Source organism: Barbatula barbatula, assembly GCF_947034865.1.
Source record: "Barbatula barbatula genome assembly, chromosome: 21".
Lineage (NCBI taxonomy): Eukaryota > Metazoa > Chordata > Actinopteri > Cypriniformes > Nemacheilidae > Barbatula > Barbatula barbatula.
The window spans coordinates 3,220,511-3,241,155 of record NC_136784.1 but is presented as its reverse complement, the minus strand read 5'-3'; the positions used below and the strand labels follow the sequence as shown (position 1 = coordinate 3,241,155).

The 20,645-nt window shown below is 38.8% G+C and overlaps 3 protein-coding genes across 10 annotated transcripts; 1 reads left to right on the top strand and 2 right to left on the bottom strand.

The window, feature by feature from the left end:
- The first annotated feature begins 19 nt into the window (after positions 1-19).
- daxx (death-domain associated protein) lies at positions 20-7,190 on the top strand. 6 transcript variants are annotated; one of them, XM_079484886.1, is made up of 12 exons: positions 20-119; positions 1,084-1,145; positions 1,505-1,744; positions 1,919-2,278; positions 2,407-2,538; positions 3,068-3,184; positions 3,321-3,552; positions 3,903-4,072; positions 4,503-4,731; positions 4,998-5,499; positions 6,310-6,433; positions 6,701-7,190. In XM_079484886.1, the coding sequence occupies exons 2-12, from the start codon at positions 1,137-1,139 to the stop codon at positions 6,758-6,760; spliced, it is 2,175 nt and encodes a 724-aa protein (XP_079341012.1). In that variant the 5' UTR covers positions 20-119; positions 1,084-1,136; the 3' UTR covers positions 6,761-7,190. The 6 variants fall into 6 exon arrangements, with proteins under 6 accessions (XP_079341012.1, XP_079341014.1, XP_079341016.1 ...); XM_079484888.1 differs by having other exon boundaries at positions 4,506-4,731; positions 6,701-7,103; XM_079484889.1 differs by having other exon boundaries at positions 56-119; positions 1,451-1,744; positions 6,701-7,134.
- A 242-nt stretch (positions 7,191-7,432) lies between these two features.
- Positions 7,433-14,774, bottom strand: zbtb22b (zinc finger and BTB domain containing 22b). Its single transcript, XM_079484892.1, has 4 exons — positions 14,467-14,774; positions 13,252-13,466; positions 12,299-13,168; positions 7,433-10,595 (listed from the first exon to the last, which is right to left on the bottom strand). Exons 2-4 carry the CDS (start codon positions 13,462-13,464, stop codon positions 9,723-9,725), a joined length of 1,956 nt encoding a protein of 651 aa, XP_079341018.1. The 5' UTR covers positions 13,465-13,466; positions 14,467-14,774; the 3' UTR covers positions 7,433-9,722.
- A 633-nt stretch (positions 14,775-15,407) lies between these two features.
- kifc1 (kinesin family member C1) lies at positions 15,408-20,378 on the bottom strand. Of its 3 annotated transcripts, none has more exons than XM_079484893.1 (17): positions 20,218-20,378; positions 19,834-19,881; positions 19,391-19,474; positions 19,214-19,307; positions 19,052-19,105; positions 18,919-18,954; positions 18,644-18,842; positions 18,396-18,561; positions 18,079-18,246; positions 17,879-17,998; positions 17,501-17,785; positions 17,196-17,360; positions 16,807-16,945; positions 16,348-16,487; positions 16,154-16,227; positions 15,956-16,031; positions 15,408-15,877 (listed from the first exon to the last, which is right to left on the bottom strand). In XM_079484893.1, the coding sequence occupies exons 2-17, from the start codon at positions 19,843-19,845 to the stop codon at positions 15,833-15,835; spliced, it is 1,857 nt and encodes a 618-aa protein (XP_079341019.1). In that variant the 5' UTR covers positions 19,846-19,881; positions 20,218-20,378; the 3' UTR covers positions 15,408-15,832. The 3 variants fall into 3 exon arrangements, with proteins under 3 accessions (XP_079341019.1, XP_079341020.1, XP_079341021.1); XM_079484894.1 differs by having other exon boundaries at positions 15,425-15,877; positions 18,644-18,833; positions 20,218-20,293; XM_079484895.1 differs by having other exon boundaries at positions 15,498-15,877; positions 18,644-18,815; positions 20,218-20,293.
- Between the last annotated feature and the right edge of the window lie 267 nt (positions 20,379-20,645).

Here is a 20,645-nt window from a genome sequence, read left to right as displayed (position 1 = left end):
ACCACAGAAGAAATCAGACGAGTTCGGCCAATGAGCGATCAGATTACTACCCGCCAGCGAATCAGCGCGCCTCGTGTTGAGCTGTACGCATATCCAGCGCCGAGCTCCGTATCCAGCGCGTAAGTTGTTTTCTTTTTGTCTGAATACACATCGATTAACGAGCTTTTATTTCATTATGAAGTGTGAACACAGACACCGAGACATTTGACATGTTATCAAACACGTGATTGCGTTTTGGGGGCATTTGGAGCTAATTATTAAGCCACAGTTTCCAGATCATCAAGCTGTGTCGCCAACCGGGTTATATGTGTATCAATATATCAAGATATAGAAATGGAAGATTGTTGAAGTGTTAAAATCACATTGCGTCAATTGTCTTGTAATTATGGTTGCTAGGGGATTTAAATCTCTCGGGTCCCTTACAAACATGTACAGGGATCAACATCTTTACCGCTTAAATGCCAAAGTCACATGGTAAATGTTTATAACTAATGATATGGGGTCTTCTTTAAACACCAACAAGCTTTCTACCACTGTAGTTTCTTATTTTTTGTTGGCAGTGTTAACCAATGCCAAGTTTCTACATTTACATCAAAGTGTAACTGCTTTGTGTGAATAATCACATTTACATATTCAATGAATCCATCACTGGATTTTTAAATCAGTTATTTGTCAGTCATCCCTTATAGTTTTGTCTTAGATTAGATTAAACTTTATTGTCATTACACATATACAAGTACAGTCTAACCAGAAGTGCAATTAGCAAGTGCAGGATATACAGTGAATAAATACAATATTAGATAAATACTATATAGTAAGCATGGACTAAGAAAATACTTTACAGTAGGTGTGTTATGAGAAATTTACAGTAGATTTGTACTTTAATATATACAGCTGGCTATATACTAAGAGCAGAAATGTACAGGTGGCTATGAGCAGTTCATATTTTAGACTAGATGTATAAAGTTCAGCTTTCTTAAAACAAATGCGTTTATCGTGTATTGGTGGCTTATTAAACTTGCTTGCTTGAGTTATTCCAAGTTACTTAATATCATGAATATAAAGATGAATATTCTTTTTTAGGTACACAAAGACAAGAGTTCTTCGTTTGAGTTTTGACCGTCTTGGACCAATCCATGTTAAATGTATGTAGAAACAGAGGAACACGAAAAGTGCCATCATGCTTTATTCTTATCTGACATACTAATAGTAATTTTAAAGTACACATCACATTTGTTTTTATATACATACATGGTATGTTATTAATATGTTAATGTTTCCTATGTTTATCAAAGCAAAAACCAGGCATATATACTGTAATATATAGATTGAAGTGTAATGTCATAGACTGCTTTACCAGTTGCCATGCAGTAAAAGTAGCTGTAAGCTCTTTGCGTATAAGCTTCATTGTACAGAGGGTAAAATCACAAGGATAATCTTGTGTTCACAGGTTCTCCTGTAGTTGAAATGCTGGTCTGACACCTCCTCCTTCATTACTCCCCAGCAAATTCATCCAGCTCCCTTCCGGATGGCCAGACCAGTGATGGACAGCATTGTGATCCTAGATGACGATGATGAAGAAGCCTCCACATCTGCATCCTGTTCTAAAGCTCTGAACTGCCAGCCGAGAACACCTCAGAATAAACAGCAGCCACAGCCGACACACATCACGCAGTCTCCATTTGCCTCTGCAAGGAAAGACACTCGTGTCCTACAAGTAGAGAATGAGAAACTGTTTGCAGAGGTACGCTTTACATTTGACATTTTATAACTCCTGACTCAAGTAGATGTATTTTGTCCTATTATTAATCTTCTTGTCTTTCTCATCATTTTTCGGACGACTCTTCATTGTCCCAATTCAAACCCAACCATTCAACCCCTTTGCCGATTGCTCCTGGCTAAACACTTCTTCATCCAGTTTGTGGAACATTGCACCAAACATGCGGTGGATCACCCGGAGGTCGTGACCTACCTGCAGTCCAGATACTCCAAGGCTCTGCCGACATTCTTGTCGTCGGTGGAGTTTCGTAACACTCTCGGCCGCTGCCTCACACGCGCACAGGCAAACGTTGGCAAAACCTTCGTCTACATTAATGAACTCTGCACAGTTCTTAAGCAGCACACAGTTAAGAAACGGACCTCCATACAGCCTCTTCCTTCTGAAGGGAAAACAGAGGACAAGATCAATGGAGGGAATGTAAAACAGGAGGAACAGGGTAAAGAAGAAGAGGAAAATCCGGAGGAAGAGAAGAAAACAAAAAGGGCTTCAAGGAGACAGGTACTAAAGACACTTCTCTTTGGTTTTTTTTCATGAATCTTTTGCATGATTTAATTTTTACTGTATTCGTACCGATTGAGCGGAAGTATTTAATACAAATGGATATCCTTTCTTTCACATTCTTTCAGATAGCATACCTCGAGAACCTCCTGAAGGTTTACAATGAGGAGATCAGGCGGCTTCAGGAGAGAGAATTGAGTGTGGAGGATCTGGAGAAGGAGGATTCCAGTTATATTCAAGAGCACAAGCTCAAGCGCAAAGTGAGACTTATCCATCCCTGCTTCATCTGTCCCTGTTTCCCTTTACTTCCATAGGAATGAAACACTGGAGATTATATGCAGTTGTTAAAGAAATGTGACATTTGAAAAGCCCCTAAACATACAGACCTCACTGATTTGCTTTAGTGTACAATTTCATACTAAAGAAGCTTTTCACACTGCGCTTAACTTCTTGTAATTTTCCCCCAGATGCGGAACAACAAGGTATTCGGTTATTTAAAGGGACCATGCACTATTTTTATTCAGTCAGTTTGATGTTGTTGTATTTATCCACTCATGACTGTTGACACCGCAAATAAGAATGCTAACCCAGGGTTTAGTGATGTACAGTGTGAAAAATCAGGTTATGAATACCTTGGGTAATCTCTTAACCCCTGGTAAATTATAAGCAGTGTGAAACAGATGACTCAGGATTCTGTTTATCTGGGGTTAAAAATAACCCGGGTTAATGACTTCAAGTGTGAAAAGTCGTAATGTGTCCCACTCACGAACACCTGTTTTTGCTTGTCAGATGATGAAGATCTATGAGAAACTGTGTGAGCTGAAGGGCTGTAACACACTGACGGGTCGAGTGATCGAGCAGAGGATTCCCTACAGTGGAACACGCTACCCAGAGATCAACAAAAAGGTATTTTTAGGCTTCTTGAAGTCTCTCCATCAAGATTTGTTCTCCAGATTTGCATTAAACAGAAACAGTAAACAAATCTATTTGCTATATGACTACTCTCTTTTCTTTACTATATATTGGCTTCTTTCGTCTTCAGATTGAACGCTATATTAACAGTGCCGATGTTCTTCACAATCCTCCGGACTACACGGATGTCTTGAGGGTGGTGGAGCGAGCCAATGAGCGTTACAATCTCCTGCTCTCCCGCAAACAGATCACTCAGATCGCTCAGGAAGCCTTTAGAGAGACGGGCAACAAACTGCAGGAAAGACGGCATCTCGACATGGTTTACAACTTCGGCTCTCACCTCACAGATTTTTATAAACCAAGTAATTTCATTGTTTGTTATTTTATTAGGCTAGAAAACAAAAAATAAAGTTTTAGCCCGAGTAGGAAAGATCTAAATATTATTAAGGGCTTCAGTCTGTGACCAGAAGGTTGGATAAGTGTCAGTGATAGATAAGTCACATCCGGGAAGACTTCATTTGCAACTCTGCACAACCATTTTCAACTTGTTGTATATTTGATCATTTTCTTAGGATATCTGTGCTGTGATCGGTTTATTTTTTTATTTGCTCTTAATTTAATTTTGTTATATTTTCCAAAGATTGTTTTGTGAAGACCGTATACAGATGTTTCTGGAGTGAATTAAGAGCTGAATTTTACTTTTATTCCCCAGCGTTAGACCCCGCCCTCTCTGACCAAACACTGCATCGCAAACTTCGATCCAATAGGGACATGGCCCTAAGCAACCTGGAGGACATGATCAACAAATACGCTGTTAAACAGGAAGATGTAGAGGTAGAGGAGATCAGGAAAAGGCAAGAGAGAGACAAACAGAAAAAACAGGTAAAGGCAAATACATTTAGAGGAAAAGTTCACCTTCAAATAGAAAATTCTGTCATTTTTACACGCCTTCTTGTCATTACAAAACTTTATGACTTTCTTTCTTCTACAGAACACAAAAGAAGATATCTTGCAAAATGTTGGTCCTCATTGACTTAGTGTTGGTTTTGTGTCCATACAAAGGAAGTCAATGGGGACCAAAGGTTTTTGGTTACCAACATTCTTCAAAATATCTTCTTTTGCGTTTTGCAAGTAAATGATGGCAGAATTTCATTTTGAAGGTGAACTATTCCTTTAAGGAGAAATATTGGTCCAATTGTGAGTCAATTCGGAAACCCTTTTTTCTCCATGTATAATTTTCATAGAACTGTATTTTACTGTAAACATATTTTGGTGTTAAACTGTTTTTGTACTTGATTTGTATAACGGGCAGCAGAATGAAAGCAAAGAGAAAGAGAGCGAGGAGAACGTAACAAAAGAGAACGAGGAGCAGGAAACAAAAGAGAACGAGGAGCAGGAAACAAAAGAGAACGAGGAGCAGGAAACAAAAGGGAACGAGGACCAGGATAAAGTTGAGAAGGAAGATGATGAGGAAGAGGATTATTCTTCAGATCCTGATATTGAAGATGAGATACAAGCCAGTCAGGCACAAATCGGCCCAGGTAAGTAGTAAAAAGACTTCTTGTCGTCATTTATTCACCGACATGTCAAAACCTGCATGTGACTCTTTCTTCTGTATAACCAAAAAGAAGATATTTGGAGAAATGTCTAAGTGATTTGTGTCCATACAGTTGAAGTCAGTGTGTGCCAGTGTGGTTTGTCTACCAGCATTCTTCAAAATATCTTCTTTTGTGTTCTGCAAAAGAAAGAAATTCATACATATATACAATACAACTATATAAAAGTATTTTTGTCTAATGTGTTTTAGATGATGATGATGAAGAGGACGTTGAAGATGAGCAAATAAACAGTGACAACGACCAGCCAATCACAGAGAGCGCTCCTCCGTCAATGAAATCATCTGTCCAGGACACAGAGGAGGATCAGGGCGAGGGGGGCGAAGATGATCAGCAGTTACCAGTCATAAGCACAAGGAAGGTGGTAATAGCCACAAATGGCAGAACAGCTAAACAAAGCCCTCTGACCTCAAAGGGCAACAGCCAATCAGAGGCATTTAACTCTACACCGGTGAAAACAGAACTCAATACCTCGAATCACTGTACGCCTGTGTCTAAAAGTACCAGTAGCTGCACTGAAATCACCACCAATCAGGACTCATCAGTTGGGATGAGATCAGCCAGTTGCAGTCCACTACCTCCAAGCCCTGTGCTGATTGATGAGATGGGCAAATACAAGAAGAGGAAACGCACGTCAAGTGAGAAACACACGGCTCTCCATAATGGGAAGGAATGCACACAGGACAGCAGCAGGTAACAGCAGGTTACAACTCAAAGAATCAAAACAAAATGTAAAGTGAGCGAAAATGAGGGAGATAAGGGATGGCATTAGAGCTACAAGATGTTTTACAATATCACAAATGTGTGTGTCGCAATAATGACTTACGAAACCTTCATTATTTCAATACTTCAGAAAGTTATGTATGTATGAATTGATGCAGATAGCAGAGTATGAAACATTGATCTTAATTATATAGTTTTAAAGGCACTTTAAAGGGATAGTTCACCCAAAAATGAAAATTCTGTCAATAACTCATCCTCTGGTCATTTCAAACCTGTATGACTTTCTTTCTTCTGCAGAACACAAGATATTTTGTAGAAAGTTGGTAACCGAACCGTACTGGCACCCAATCACTTGTTTTGTATTGACACAAAGCCAGTGCATGTGAACGGGTGCCGTCGCTGTTCGGTTTACATTTTACGAAATATCTATTTTTGTGTTCTCCGGAAGAAAGTCATACAGGTATGAATATGCATATGAAATGACAAGAAGGTGTGTAAATGATGACAGAGTTTTCACTTTTGGGTGAACCGTCCCTTTAACACAGTTCAAAACTTAAAAGCATTCTCATATCGCTTATTGCATATAATGTTATTTAGCAAGTTATCAAATATGACTTTATTTAGTATCATGCAACAAAAACTTGATATGTAGCAGTTGTTGTTTATGTCTAAATTACCATAAAAACATAATTTTCACCCAACTGTCAAGTGTTACCCCAGTACATTGAAAATGTTTAAAGCAAGAGGTTCAAAAGAGTAAAAAGATGTTGTTGTTGTCAGCTACTGTGATATACCTCTGGATATGGGTGTGATCTCTGAGCGAGTGGATTTAACCAGGGCGACAACTCCCACTCAGGACAAGATCAACAGCTTAGCACTCACACCACCACCCAAGAAAAATAAGGTGACTGTTCATAGTGTACTTGTTTTGGCTTATATTTTACAACTGCTGAAAATGCACGTTTTATCTTTGTTCTGATATTTGCATGTCATCATTCTGCTTAAGCAACAAATAGGCTCTGAAATAGCAGTAGATTTAATAGTATTAGAGAGGCGGTTAAATGCATATTCATGACTTTCTACTACTGCAACTGTCAGCACTGTCTAAACCAAACCCATTGCAGATCGTGTGTCAACAAAGGATTTTAAATTGCCGTTTGTTTGTTTATAGGTGAACGCTGCAACTCAGTGTGATCCAGAGGAAGTGATCGTTCTTTCTGATTCAGATTGAGCTCTGGAATCCGCTTCCTGTTCCAACAGTGCCTGCCAATGTGAACAAAAACATTTTCCGTTTCATGTTTTGGGAAATCAAGTTTTGAACTGTTGATACTTGCAATGCCACGTCACAGTTTTTTATACGGAGAAAATGGCGTATTGTTATTCAATTGGGCTTTAAAGGTATTTTTGTACATTGGAAATGGCTATCATCTTTAAATATTGTTATTCTAGGAGTTTATCTTGTATTTTATTTATGGCGTCTGTGGAGGGTTTGATAGCGATCCTCGGTTGTGCCAAGAGATCTAAGGGGAAAAACTTTCCCTGCTCAAGTTAATAAAACGCTCTTATTTTATCCCAAGTGTTTGATTTATTATCAATGTGCTGTGGATGGATATAGTTTTCCTTTCGCACATAAAGTCATGAACTACTTGATATGATTCTGCAAAAACAAAAATACTTTCACAGTCACTGAAGGTGTGATTTCCATGTCGATAGTAATGAGTACTAATTCGAATGAAATTTCTCTCAATATCTTCATAGTTACATTATTTCATGTAAATAATCTTGTGAAAATACTGATGTATTGCCTCCACATCAGAAAACTCATTTATCTGGTACAGTAAAAACTGTCTCGATTTGGGTAATTCAATAACCAACAGTAGATCAGATTCACAACAATGACTGCAGATGGAACACTTTTATTTTCGGTACAAAATGCAGACGTGTCTAACCACATAACTCTATAAGCAAGCACTGAATCATGCTTTTCCTACAGTACCGCTCAGGATCATTTCTCAGTTTTATTTTGAATCATCCATACTTCATTATTCTCGTTACCCGCTCATCTGAAATGCACACAGGTTTGATATGAGGAAACTGGAATGTGTGGATAAGCAACAACTATATACGTCTCTGTGATTCTCAAACTTCAGATAAAGATTATTCGTATTGTATACAGTATACTGTAAGTATTTACATAAAAGCTGAGGTATCTGGTTCTGGGCAATGTATTTATCTATGATACAAATCAACTGTTCATTGATGCATACACATATCAGGACAACCACAAAGCCAGTTCAATAAATAGTTCACCCAAAAATTATTTGATTTACTTCATTCAAGTTCAATATCATTCAACCAAACCTGTATGACTGCAGGACACAAATGATGATATTTTGAAAAATTCTGGTAACCAAACAACATTAATTGACTTCCATTATAATGACACAAAACTAATTTCTCAAAATATCTTCTTTTGTGTTACACAGAAGAAAGGCTCATATACCAAGGTCAGTAGGTTTGAGGGTGAATAAATGACAGGTTTTTTATTTTTGGGTGAACTATCCCTTTAAATCATGAGTCCTGAAGAGATCCACATCACTTATATCTCGACTAAATTAAACTCTTCATTGTACACTCTGTTCCAAACGTTAACACTCATTTGGCTTTGACATACTTCATAGTTTTAGGTCCATTTGTTTGCAAAGAATGTCTCGGCAGCCTTCATGGAAGGCAAACTCTTATAAAGCATCACTATTGGTACTGTAGACTATCTAAAGTCCAGCAGAGTTCAGTAATTTGGTGTTTGGGTCTAAACTTGTCTTCGACTGTTTCTTATAGTCATGTGTTTACAGTTTGGTTATGCCAAGATATATCTTCTAGGGCTCCAAGCATCGCTGTGAGGTACTTGTAGTTACATCAAACGTGACCCTGTCTGTGAAAACCAGGCTTAAGTTTTCAAATGGAACAAGCATTAAAGTTTGATTCAAAAAGAAGTGGGTGAGAGACGGGGTGGGATCGGGAAAGGACCCCCAACCGGGACTCGAACTCGCAACAGCACCAAATGTTGGAGTAGTAACCACAAGGCTATCGGCTCCGACATGATCTTAGTCAATATTAAAGATATCAAGATTATATTTTTACAAAATGTTCTTTACATTATGCAGGATGAATTAACACAAGAAACTGGGTTTTTACAGGCAGGGTCCCAAATGTTTCTCTACTTAAATTGGTACAGCATGGGTTTGAATCCTAGGGCATAAACAAAATGATAAAATAAGAACAAGTGATCGATTTGGATAACAGCATCTCGCAATGTGCAGGGACCCTATATTCACGTTTTTTGGAGAACTGAATAAATAATAATAATAATAAAGGAATTCAACTAATACTTTAGGGTGGTTATGACCGTGGGTTTAAGGATAATATTGTAAAATGGTTAATGTCGCACTTAGATCCAACCACCAACATGATCCTAAACTTCCCTGTTCTTTAATGAGAAGGTTAACCCAAAAATTTTAATTCTGTCATTTATTACGCTTTGTCATTCAAAACCTGTATGGCTCTCTCTTCTGTGAAATGTCGCTGTGGTTTTGTATCCACACGATTGAAGTCAATGGGGCCAATGTTGTTTGGTCACCAACGTTCTTCAACATATCTTCCTTTGTGTTCTGCAGAAGTAAGTCATACAGGGTTGGAATGACATGAGGGTGAATAAATAATGAAGAATTTTTGTGTGAACTATCCCTTACAAGCAGTGAAAACAACAAAGTGCAGAATAAGCTCGATTTCTGTCGTCTATCTAGGAGATCAAGGGAAATATACCACAAACAGTCATGTTAAAAAGTACATTAAAAGTCCACATCAAGACCAAATGAGTTACAGTAATGTACACTGACTACACAACATAATCATACAGAACAGAATGGCACTTCAGAGCAACGGTGAACACACATGTTCTGTGCTAGTGAGGCAGATTGTTTGTATGCAACGGTGACCGTTTGTATTCCCGGCAGTCACAATAGCAGCCTGATCTTGATCGTCTTTAAGAAGTTGATACACAGGTGAGCTAGCAATGGGCACTTGGTTTACTTCCATGGCACATTCACGCGAAGAGGTAAAGAATCAGATTATTGTGCACGTGGTCCCTAGACGATCACAAAACACAGTGATCTTGGCATAAAACGTGGCTTAGCTTATGTGACACTGCTTTCATCGACATTCCCCTCACACATTTCCTCTACACGCCCACCACCAGCGGACCCGAGGCTGTGCACCACACTTTGTGAACCGATTCCTAGGAAAGACCCGGCAGCCGCCATGCCGAGACACGAGACCCCACTGCTGCTTATCGTATGTTGACCCGAGACCACGCTTCTGGTCTGACCGGTCTCACCGACTGAGGTCTGGAGCTTCAGATGATGCGGCGGAGAGATGATCGAGCCGTCAGCACTGCTGGCGCCCAAGCTGCGCCTATCACAGTGCGAGCGATGCCTCATAAAACTATCACGCCACATGAACTTCTTCCCGCAGGCGTGACAGTCGTACGGTTTCAGACCCGTGTGGGTCTTCATGTGTTCCGTGAGGTGATGCTTCATCTTAAACTTCTTGGAGCAGACGGGGCAGTGAAAGGGCCGCAGGTCCAGGTGCATGTTGATGTGCCGGTCCCGCATGCTTTTGTGCGTGAACGTTTTCCCACAGTGACACATAAAGACCTTGCCTGGACCGCCGGGACCTCCGCCGTCCAGCCCTTCGATGCCGCTGCCTAACGCGCTTTGCCCGGGTAAGGGGACCGCTCCGTGTTCAAGACTGCTTTTTAAAGGTATTCCTCCTGCGAGACCCAATGGAGACGTGGATTCGAGGGCAGCCTGATTGTACAGGAAAATCTGGTTTCCTTGCATATCCAGAGGAAAGAGTTGAGCTCTGGCAGAAGTGGACTGGACTGAACTGAGCAGAGCAGAAACGGCCCTGCTGGTTGGATTCTCCGAGGGGTGATGATGAGAGGACGTCTGGTCCAACAAACCCCTCTCAAACTTGAGGTAGTCTACTGAAGACTGGCAATAGTCACCCTATGAGCAAATAGTAGAAGTATTAGAATGATGAAGAATTTGTTAAATGTGCTATAAGCTATGTTTTTTATAAAAAGTGATAAAAAATATCACAATCATCTCTGTGATAGTACTACACTATGTAACCTGCCAAAAAATGTGGCATGAGCATTTTCATTTTGGCATTCAGAGTGTTTATTGGACTTAAAACTTTCTTTAAAAATTAAGATGGCAGCCCATATTTCCAAAAATGATGTTTAAGTTGAAAATGTATGTCTATATTATTGAAGCTGTATTTAAAATGTTGTATGCGAGTTGTCTCGAGTTATTATAGTTTTGTTTTTAGTTTAACAAATATTTTAATGAGCTTTTATTTGTATTTTTTTAAATGTAACTTTAAATGTTAATAATATTTTGCTGTTAACATTTTTTGGTTACATTTTTTTTAATTCAATCTCATTCAAATGTTTTCAAAACTAAAAAAAAACGATATCAACTCAAGAGCAACTTCGCAACAGGCATACAACATTTTAAATACAACTTCAATAATATATTTGAATAAAAGGCAAAGTTAAACATGTTTTTCGCAATTTTGTTATATGCTTTTGTCATTTTATTATTTATGTTGCCATATAATATTATTTGTATTGTAGTTTTTGTTTATTATTATTATTTCAGCACCTTTAATTATTTCAATTTATTTCTGAGACAACATTTCAATTTTTCAATGTTTAGTTTAAGATATTCCTATATTGTTTAAGCCAACATTTTATTTTATTTGATGTCAAAACGCAGAGACATATCAAAGTTTTAATTTTAGTAAACTAAGATAACCTTGAGCTCAGCTATGAGTCAAATTTAAGGAGACTTGGCAAAAAAATTAAACAACACATGCACAAAGCGGTCTGAGTTAAGGCCCATGAGAATGACTAAAAAATATTATTACAAGAGAGAATCAACAAAATATTAATTATAGATAAAATTGCAATCAATGTTTGTTTTCTTTCCTCCAAGCTAGGCATTTTATTAAAATATATTTATTAAACACATTCTCTGATATGCCATACTAGACCTTATGCCAAATACATTTGTTCAATAAATCTAATACATATATGCCCGGTTTCACAGACAAGGAATCATTGCCATTGTTTTGTAGCAAGATGCACGCCAGTAATGTTTTTATCTAAGGCACTTTCATTAAAGTGACTTAAATGTCCTAATTTAACTGTGTCATAGTCCTGGATGAAGCCTTGTCTCTGAAACCGGGCCATAGTGTTTTCTTTAAACTACACAACAAATTTTGATTGTTAAAGCTAATCTGAGGGGGCATTAAAAGAAAAGATTGTACAAATATGCCCTACGAAAATCACCTTGGCCACTACTGTATGTGAAGAGAAAACCAAGAAGTTTGGTTGCACGCTATCCGATGCATATTTCAAAAAAACTGGTTTTTGTTCGTCCCAATTAAGTAAAATTCTAATGAATTCAGCGTTGCTTTCTTCAATCTTTTTGGGTTTATTTGATCCAGGTCAGGGTATTATCTGTGACATGAATTTTAAAGTGGTCTTAGAGCACCTCTGTGTGCATTCGTGTCTCAAAAAGTCCCCTGTCTTTTGAAAAGAGGTGGCATATTTACATTAGTCTGGAAGATATAATCGAACAGCTTATTAATATTAACATTACAGTACTTAAAAATGTAGTAAATTAAATTTAGAAAAACGTACCTGTGCCTCCATTTCAGCCTGTTCCCTCAGTCCTGATAGCGTCCTAACATTTGATATATTAAACGCCCTGTCTCTCTCTCTGACCACCTCCATCTCTCGTTCCTCTTCATCCTCACCTCCTTCCTCTCCTGACACCACGATGAGGTCATCATCTCTCGAGTTCTCCGTCTTCACCACCACCCACTGTTTTCTTGGCATGATGCTCGGTTGACTATACGACGGGCGCCTCTGGGGCGGTGAGGCATCTCCACCCTGATAAGAGGAAACTCCAAAACTGTCGCTCACCCCGACCTCTTGATCTGAGATGGAGGTTGAATTCTTCCGCTTCCCACCTTCCCGTTCTCTTTTCCTGGAAAACAAAAGCTCATCGTCTTCCTCTTCTTCCATCAGAAAACCCTCCTCCTCACCGGATGGGGTGCAGTAGGTGGGAGTGGAGTGGACCACGCTTTCTCCAACCGCCCCGGTGGTCACCGCGCCCCCTCCGAAGTTTGCCTCTCTGGGACTGAAGTAATTGGTGCTGCTGGGAGACTGGCTCTCGCTGAATGATGGTCGGTTTGGAGGTTGAGGAGTAGAAAGTGTATCTTCTCTATCTGCTTGGGAATCCTTGTTGGAACAGCCGCTGAGCCCGGAGTTGGTCTTTTCTCCCGTTCCCTGAGGTCCACTTGAACCTCCCCTCGCTTCTCTGAGAAGCTCGGTGCATTTGTCCACGATGTGCCACATCTGAAGCACGCTGCCGACGGTGAGGTAGTTCACGATGTCATCACGAAGCATACGCAGCTGTCCGGTGTAAGCACAGTTTAGGACGCTCTCGAACGCCAGCGGGTCCATGACGGCTGGGATGGAGACGGTGGACATGTTCTTCAGCAGCACCTTTTGTGAGGAGAAATATATATTTGACTATGCAAGTCCTTGATCATGTTTATTTGATCTCATTTTTTAAAGGGAAGACCAACCTGATCATGGAAGTAAGGTGATGATGCAGCCAGTACACATCTGTGGGCTTTAAACACCTGACCCTGCACATGGATGGAGAGGTCACAGAGATGGCCCTCCTCACGCTGACGGTTCAAGCTGTCCAGAACCGACGTCTGCACGCTGGGAAAACACACCTGCACCACTGAACCTGATGGGTCACCAAAGTCTTGCTCCACTGTGACCGACTGCATCCCTGAGATGGATGATTGTCACAACATAGCAGATGATGATCCAGAAACTTTCTCATTGACCGTGATTAAAGTGCGTTGCCTTCTTCAACTGTGTTGAGTATCAAATGTGATCAATACGCCGGTTGTTTGGATTCTTATTCATATATGCCACATCACATCACGTGTGTTTGCTAAGAGGTCAAATAGGATGCATTGGCAATTGTTTAAACACAAATATCATACGCAATTCCCCCTTTATTCAGATTTATTATACAAGATGAAAAATGTATGCATGTTGTGTAGCTAAACTAAAACCAAGACTACATGTACAACGTTTTTTTTAATGGAATTATGCTTAGGCCACCAAAATGGCTAGCAGCGGCACTGGGCATGACTACTGTATAGTCAAAAACAAGAGAAGATCAATATAATACGCATATTATATATAAACCGTAGTATAATAACTTGATCAGAAAATACCTAGTGTTTTCTTCATTTTGCAATCAGGGATCATTAAACGCACTTTTTTGGCCATTACAGTGTAAAAATACAAATTGATATATATAAGTTGAACCTCACATATGCATATTGTATATAGAAGAAGGTTTTATAAGGTATTGCGATAGTCATTTAGTTTAATCTGATCAAAAGTTCTCTTCGGACACTTTTGTCAGGTCCATAGAACAAGGACCACTGACACTATGCCGTCAACACTGTTTACTTTATTGACTTTCTGTGACGTAGCCTTTCAGTTTTATAACGATTACAGCTCTTATAACGACTGTTATTACCCTCCTACATACCGGCTGGACACGATATCAACGTTTAAAGTTGCGAGAAATGTTTGACAACTCGCTATCGACAGAAATAAACCATTGAGTATATTTGATAAAGGGGTTTCGTTGAGTATCCGTGTTTACATTAGCCAGCATCTACGTAACGAATCCATACGTGTAGACTTAAGAAGCACAGACGTGGATTTAAACATCAACGCGTCTTTTAATATCGAGCGGGAGATCTTACCTGTTTAAATATGTCCGTCGAACATCAGATGGGTTTTCATAATGTCAAATCAATGTTTCCCACCGGGCCGACACTAATGGTGGACTGACATCAGGATTGAGTCTGCAGACGGACCGCTGCTTTACCTTTAAGAATCCCAGACAGCTGCGCAGACTCGGCCGACTAAAACACGGCGGGAGCCGAACGCCGGAGCTCGGTCGTCATGGCAACACGACGTGTTTTAAAGTCACCGTGAGGCGGAAGTCGCGATTGACTTCTGTTCCGTGTTATACGATGAAACGGCTTCTTGAATTAGAAAAAAGGAGGGCGGGGCTTTATTTTGCCTTTTTCATTTTGATTGGTTTGTTGTCAAATGACTGGTCATTGGAGAGTCAGTAGTCCTACCTCTTTTTTGTGGCTGACGTCATGTGGTGAAGAGATACCGTTTTTAATGAAAGATTACACGTGCAAATTCATTTTCAAATAATAAAAGCGTGCATGGATGAATTGATTGCACTTCCTGATTGATTGCATTGTGATTTTAAAACCCCAAACATACACATTTAGTTTCCACAAAAACATTAAGATATTATAATAACTGCAAATCTTAGTCTCAAACAGCTTTTTCCCCAATTCTTGTATACTTTTTAGAAATACGGTTATATGAATTAAGAGGTTTCACAATATATTTCGTTTTTACAAAAATTCTCACTCACTGATAAACTATTGCATTTACTAGTGCATTTAACTGGAAAACTGAAATGATTACATTATCTTAATATTATAAACATATTTATAAAAAAATAAACCTAAATGTGGGAAAAATCATTTAATTGATTTAAATAAGACAAACAAACAAATGTTTCCTACTGCTTGTTTAACAAATATTTATCTTTCTATGTATTTTAATCTTATTGGCAAAGTGTGACAATATTTCTAATAGTACAAAACTAAATATTTTTGTAAAACTATAATTTTTGGCCTTCCTCGAAAACTAATATAGACAGAAATTGGTTATTCAATGTCAATTTTAGTGACGTCACATTTAGATTATGTCATATGTCTTTAATTTTACTAAAATAATCTTCACAACAAACCAGACATTTGGAGAGCAAGCTTGGTCCACTTGGCAATATAACCATGCCGATCACTGCATTACATGCCAAAATGGAAAATTTATTGAGTTCACTTACAAGTTTACGAACAATATGCTTTCGATGGTTGAAAAACAGATAAAAATGTGTCTGCCAATGAGATTGTACATTAAAAAACATCACATGTATATATATAAAAATATTTCACAAAGCAAAGGGGATTAGAGTCAAGATGGAACAAGAAAGATAAAAAGTTAAAAACATTTACAAAAAAGACAACTATGATGGCTAGACTACTTTCGATTAGCAGAGGCTGTTCCAATGACACAGTCGTTCACCTGCAACACAGAAACCAAACAAATTTTATTTATGAAATGGGTGACTTAAGAAAAATAGCTTTATCATTTAACACTGACCTTGCTGGCAAAGCGCAGAGAATTCAGACTCTCACCGAAGCTTTCTTCCTCAGGTGATATATTGGCAAACATCAAACTATAACAGAAAACATTTGCATTACTTTAAAACACAAAAATATAAAAAATTAAAATATTGAACAAAAAATATTCAAAAGAAAATGAAGTTGGTCACAGTCAAACGAAATATGCCCTGCTTACGTTTTGCTGTTGCCTCCAAGGCAATTCTGCAGAAGGTATGTGAGCTTTGAGTTACGATAGGGAACAAAGCTGTCCTATAAAAGTTTAAGAGACAAAGCATCCGAGTCAAAATATTATCATTGTAAAACAATTACAAGCAACATATTTTGACTAAAAACTTTATAAAGAACATATACACGATCACATAAATGTACCTTGTTGGCTAAAGCTGCGATCACAATCCCCAGGTTAGTGAGGGAAGAGTTGATGGCTGTCATTTCTTTAAAGCGTTCTCCTTGTGACTGACTCTTCTGCACCCGTTCACTGCCAGCCAAATCCACCAGACACAGTATAGCTGAAATGCAATCGCAACAAACATTTAAAAGACATTCAAAAAGAACATTTCCCCAACCCTTACATCAAGTAGCAACCAAGTTATGGCTTTAACTCTACTATTCAATTTTCCCTTCATTTATTATGCACCTTGATCCCAATCTTTTTAAAAAATCCAACTCTCAGGTGTCCATTTTAAATAATGTTCTTATATTGAATATCTGACTGATAATTAGATTTTTGATAACTGTTCTTATCTGGACCTAGTCCTAGATAAAGTAGTGTATTTTACATATCAAATCGAGTCATTATAGAAACAGACAGCACTATGAGATACTTACACTTGCATTTGATGTCTCGATCAACGTTCTCTCCCTCTATGTCTAGCTGGAACACAGAGTGAGAACGAGAGGAGTGATCGTTCATGCAGGTGCGGGCAGTCGAGCGGTTTTGGTTTGCCAACATGATCAAGTTGTGCACCTGAAACACAAAGAAATGTAAGTAAATAAGCATCAACAAACATATGAAGATAGATTTCTGAATTGGAGAATTGTTGTCATTTACAGTACTCTAACAATTCAAGTAAGCTTGTTTCACTTTTAAAATCTTTAATATTTGTTATCAAACAAGGCTGTTGAGAGAAAACTAATTTAGTTTAAAAACCAACTATTAATTCTAAACATATTAACCTGTGACTGTAAAGTGCATAACTGATGCTAAATAACATTACCTCATCTTCATTGTTGACTTTTTGGTAGGTCAGGTTGGTAACTGTGATCTCTGTGTTGGACACCTTCCTGATCTCATGTTCAGGTCTCTTGTTTGGTTTTCCTGTGTACAGAAGATCGCGAAGGGTCTCGTTGTAGATCTCCACAAAGCTGGCGGTGAAGGTGTACTAAAAAGCAGAAACAGCACGTTAAGTAATAAGAAAAGGTCTAAAAGCAGTTACATTCCAAGCACGTAGTTACATCACAACATAAATGTGCTACAGATGATACTATAAATTCTTAAACTGAAATCCTTTGTCGATCGTACCTTCCACCCTTGCTCACTGAGCGCTTTGGCAGACTTGTATATCTGCTTAACAGCACGAGGAATAACCCCCCACGATTCCTCCAGATCGCCTCCTTCCATGGTGAAGGTCTTACCGCTGCCGGTCTGACCATAAGCAAAGCAACAAACGTTGTACCCGTCCAAAGCCGACTGCACCAGCAGGGAAATCTCTTCGAAAACCTCGTTTTGAGCAGTGCGTGGCCCGAACACACGGTCGAAGCTGAAGTTATAGCTTTTCTGTGTGTCAGTCGTGCGACCGGTGTGGGACTAGAAAGGAACACGGGAAATTGTAGAACATCTTCACATGCTTTTAATAGGAGATAACTACAAGAAACTATAAGCATGAAGGGATGCATTTACCTCCTCCATCTTAGCAAGCGTAAGAACTTTGTTGTCGTGGGCCGGCAACTGGATATGCAGAATATCAGACGGATTGCTGGTCAGAAGTGGGCGGACCCTACAAAAGACTCTGATGTTGCCCTAAAAACAGAATGTAAAAGAATGAAAATCTAAGAAAAATGTAATGTAAACAGACGTGAAAAGGATTCACCACTGCTTACTTTCAGCTCCTGAATGGTGTTGTGGAGTTTCCTTCGCTCCATTTCTCCAAGATGAAGCTCTTCTCGTTGACGGACCACTATCTCTTCAAGGTTCCTGACCATCTCCTGACACTCCTTCAAACTGTCCTGACACCGGCCCAGCGCAGAGGTCTGAATGGAGAGCTGAGTCTGAGAAAGACAAAGGATCGATCATTTACACCTACTCTATACATTTACATAAAATAAAAGCTGTTCGCAGTATTGATGGGGCAGTTCACACCTGAATTGAACACATCTCATATAATCTGATCACCAGTGGACATGCATAGTGGATGTACCTGTACATTACGGAGCTCAGACTCCAGATGGTCCCTGAGTCCCTGCAAAATCTTGTGCTCCTCAGTTAGCCTGTTAAGATTTTTCTGGAAATCATCTCTCTCTTTAGAGGTCTGCTCCAGGTCATCTTTCACAGTAGCCAACTTTACCAGCTCTTCTTCACAGTGCCTAAAACAAGAGGAGTAATATTAGACAAATACCGTGCCACAAGGTTGAGTTATACAGAGTTTAGTTTTTTTAAATCACTAACCTGAGACGCTTTTTGAGACCGTTATTCTCATCTTTAATTTCAGCTTCACGTTTCTGAACTTTGTTTATGGATTCTTTCAGAGTATCGTTCTCCTGATTTATAGATTTTACTTTGCTCTGATAAGTATTGACCTTGGCCTCCATGTCACTGACTTTGCCCTTCAGGTCCCAACCTGGCCTCCGGGACACACCTGTAGTTACTAAACGTGAATAAACTCCAATAAGTTGTCTTAAAAATATAACAAGACTATTTTATTCTGTCAAAGTTATTTTTACCTTTAGCAACCGCTGCGATTGGTCTCTTTTGGTCACCTTAATGCAGAGACAAAATTTATGTTAAGTTTTAAATGGATGTATTTTACTTCAAATTTCAGATGTGATTAGAAGATATACTTATAAAGTCAAATACCTCTTGATGGGGCAACAGCCACCGTTGCAGCTCCAGTTGGACGAAGAGGTTTGGCTGATGAAAAGAGAGATCAATATAAATCTTCCAAACTCTAATACATCTGCTCTTTCATTCAGAGACCTTTAAAAAGTCACGAGATGGAAAAATCACAGCGTTACCAACCAGGAGCTTTGACTGGCGCAGGTCTTCTTGGAGGAACAACACTAGCAGGTCTGAACCTCTGAGCTTGCTCTGCGTCCACCTTACGCATTTTCTTCTGATGAATCAAGAGTTTATTTAGCATATATTCAAAACATCAAAAAAGTGAAGTAATACGGAGCACGTGTAAATAAAATAGACCTGTGCAGGCTGTTGCTGCTCCCCATCCGTGCTATTGGTGTGTGCACGTTTCCCAGACATAACTGGGAGGCGGGATGTTGTGTTCTGGAAAATAACCAATATGTTGGACAGTAGGACTATAATAGACCCTCAGAGGCACACATTGCTTTGTATGTGTGACAGGAGGCACAAGCACTTCAAAGATATACAATGCAAAAGACTTTTATATTTGCAACATTTACACTACATTCCGTTACACTGTACTTGTATATGTGTAATGACAATAAAGTTGAATCTAATATTTGTGCATTCAGCACTCAAACTTGCTGTTGTGTTATGTTATGTCCTTTATGTGGGCTATTCCTCTTTCCATATAAATACATCATGCAAAATAACGGCAGCGTGTTTATTTTGACAGAACCTCAAACGCATACACAAACGTTTATATTAGTGCAAAATCTTACCTCTTTGTTCATAGATCTTCTTCAATTCCTCCTGAAGACAAGCACAAACTAAACACAAAAACCAGACGTTAAAAATGCAAGTTAACGTTAGTTAGCCTGGCACATTTATTATTTCTATCAAAAACAGAAACAAAGCTCAATTCGCTGATTTTGGTTGTTTAAAAAAGAATATAATAATGTGAATCCACAAAAACAAAGAGCGGCGGCGAATGAGCTCATATTGCATTTGATCGTAGCCGACGTCAGTCGCTTAACTTTACCAAAACACACACATTTACCCAAAATAAAGGTTATTTTGATACAGAAAATGTATATATATTCAACACGCATAAAATATACAATATTTATTATTGATGTACATAAAAATATAGGAAAACAACCCACCTTTATATACGGAATTAAGACCTATGGTGCGAAAACACCCACAACACTCTACAGTCCCGAAGCCGTTTGGATTTCAAATTGAAAATGTGTTTGGTGGCTGTTCCGCCGCCTCTCATTGGGCGGATCTGAACCAATCAATACAAAGCACAGATAAGTTCCGCCTAAGTGGGCGGGAACAATCGTTCTTCTCCTTATTCAAGGGAAACTTCAAGTTAAGAAAATTCACCCAAAAATAACAATTCCGTCTTCGTTTACTCACATTCAAGTTGTTCGGTGTAAATGTATTTAAAGATATTTGGAAGAATGCTTATAACCAAACAGATCTCGCCCCTTATTGACTCCCATAGTAAATATTTTTGGTTCCGTTAAACACAAAAGAAGATATTTTGAAGAATGTAGGACAGAAAACAGTTCTAGGGTATTTTTTC

Excerpts from the sequence above, each read along its gene's own strand:
- daxx (XM_079484886.1), top strand. Across the intron at positions 2,279-2,406 it reads AAAGGGCTTCAAGGAGACAG|ATAGCATACCTCGAGAACCT; the intron begins GTACTAAAGACA and ends ACATTCTTTCAG. Across the intron at positions 4,732-4,997 it reads TCAGGCACAAATCGGCCCAG|ATGATGATGATGAAGAGGAC; the intron begins GTAAGTAGTAAA and ends AATGTGTTTTAG.
- zbtb22b (XM_079484892.1), bottom strand. The coding sequence starts at position 13,464 with ATGCAGTCGGTCACAGTGGAGCAAGACTTTGGTGACCCATCAGGTTCA. Across the intron at positions 13,169-13,251 it reads CACCTTACTTCCATGATCAG|GTGCTGCTGAAGAACATGTC; the intron begins GTTGGTCTTCCC and ends TCCTCACAAAAG. Across the intron at positions 10,596-12,298 it reads AGGCTGAAATGGAGGCACAG|GGTGACTATTGCCAGTCTTC; the intron begins GTACGTTTTTCT and ends ATTTGCTCATAG.
- kifc1 (XM_079484893.1), bottom strand. Across the intron at positions 18,843-18,918 it reads AATCGCAGCGGTTGCTAAAG|TAACTACAGGTGTGTCCCGG; the intron begins GTAAAAATAACT and ends ATTCACGTTTAG. Across the intron at positions 18,247-18,395 it reads CTGAGCTCCGTAATGTACAG|ACTCAGCTCTCCATTCAGAC; the intron begins GTACATCCACTA and ends TGTCTTTCTCAG.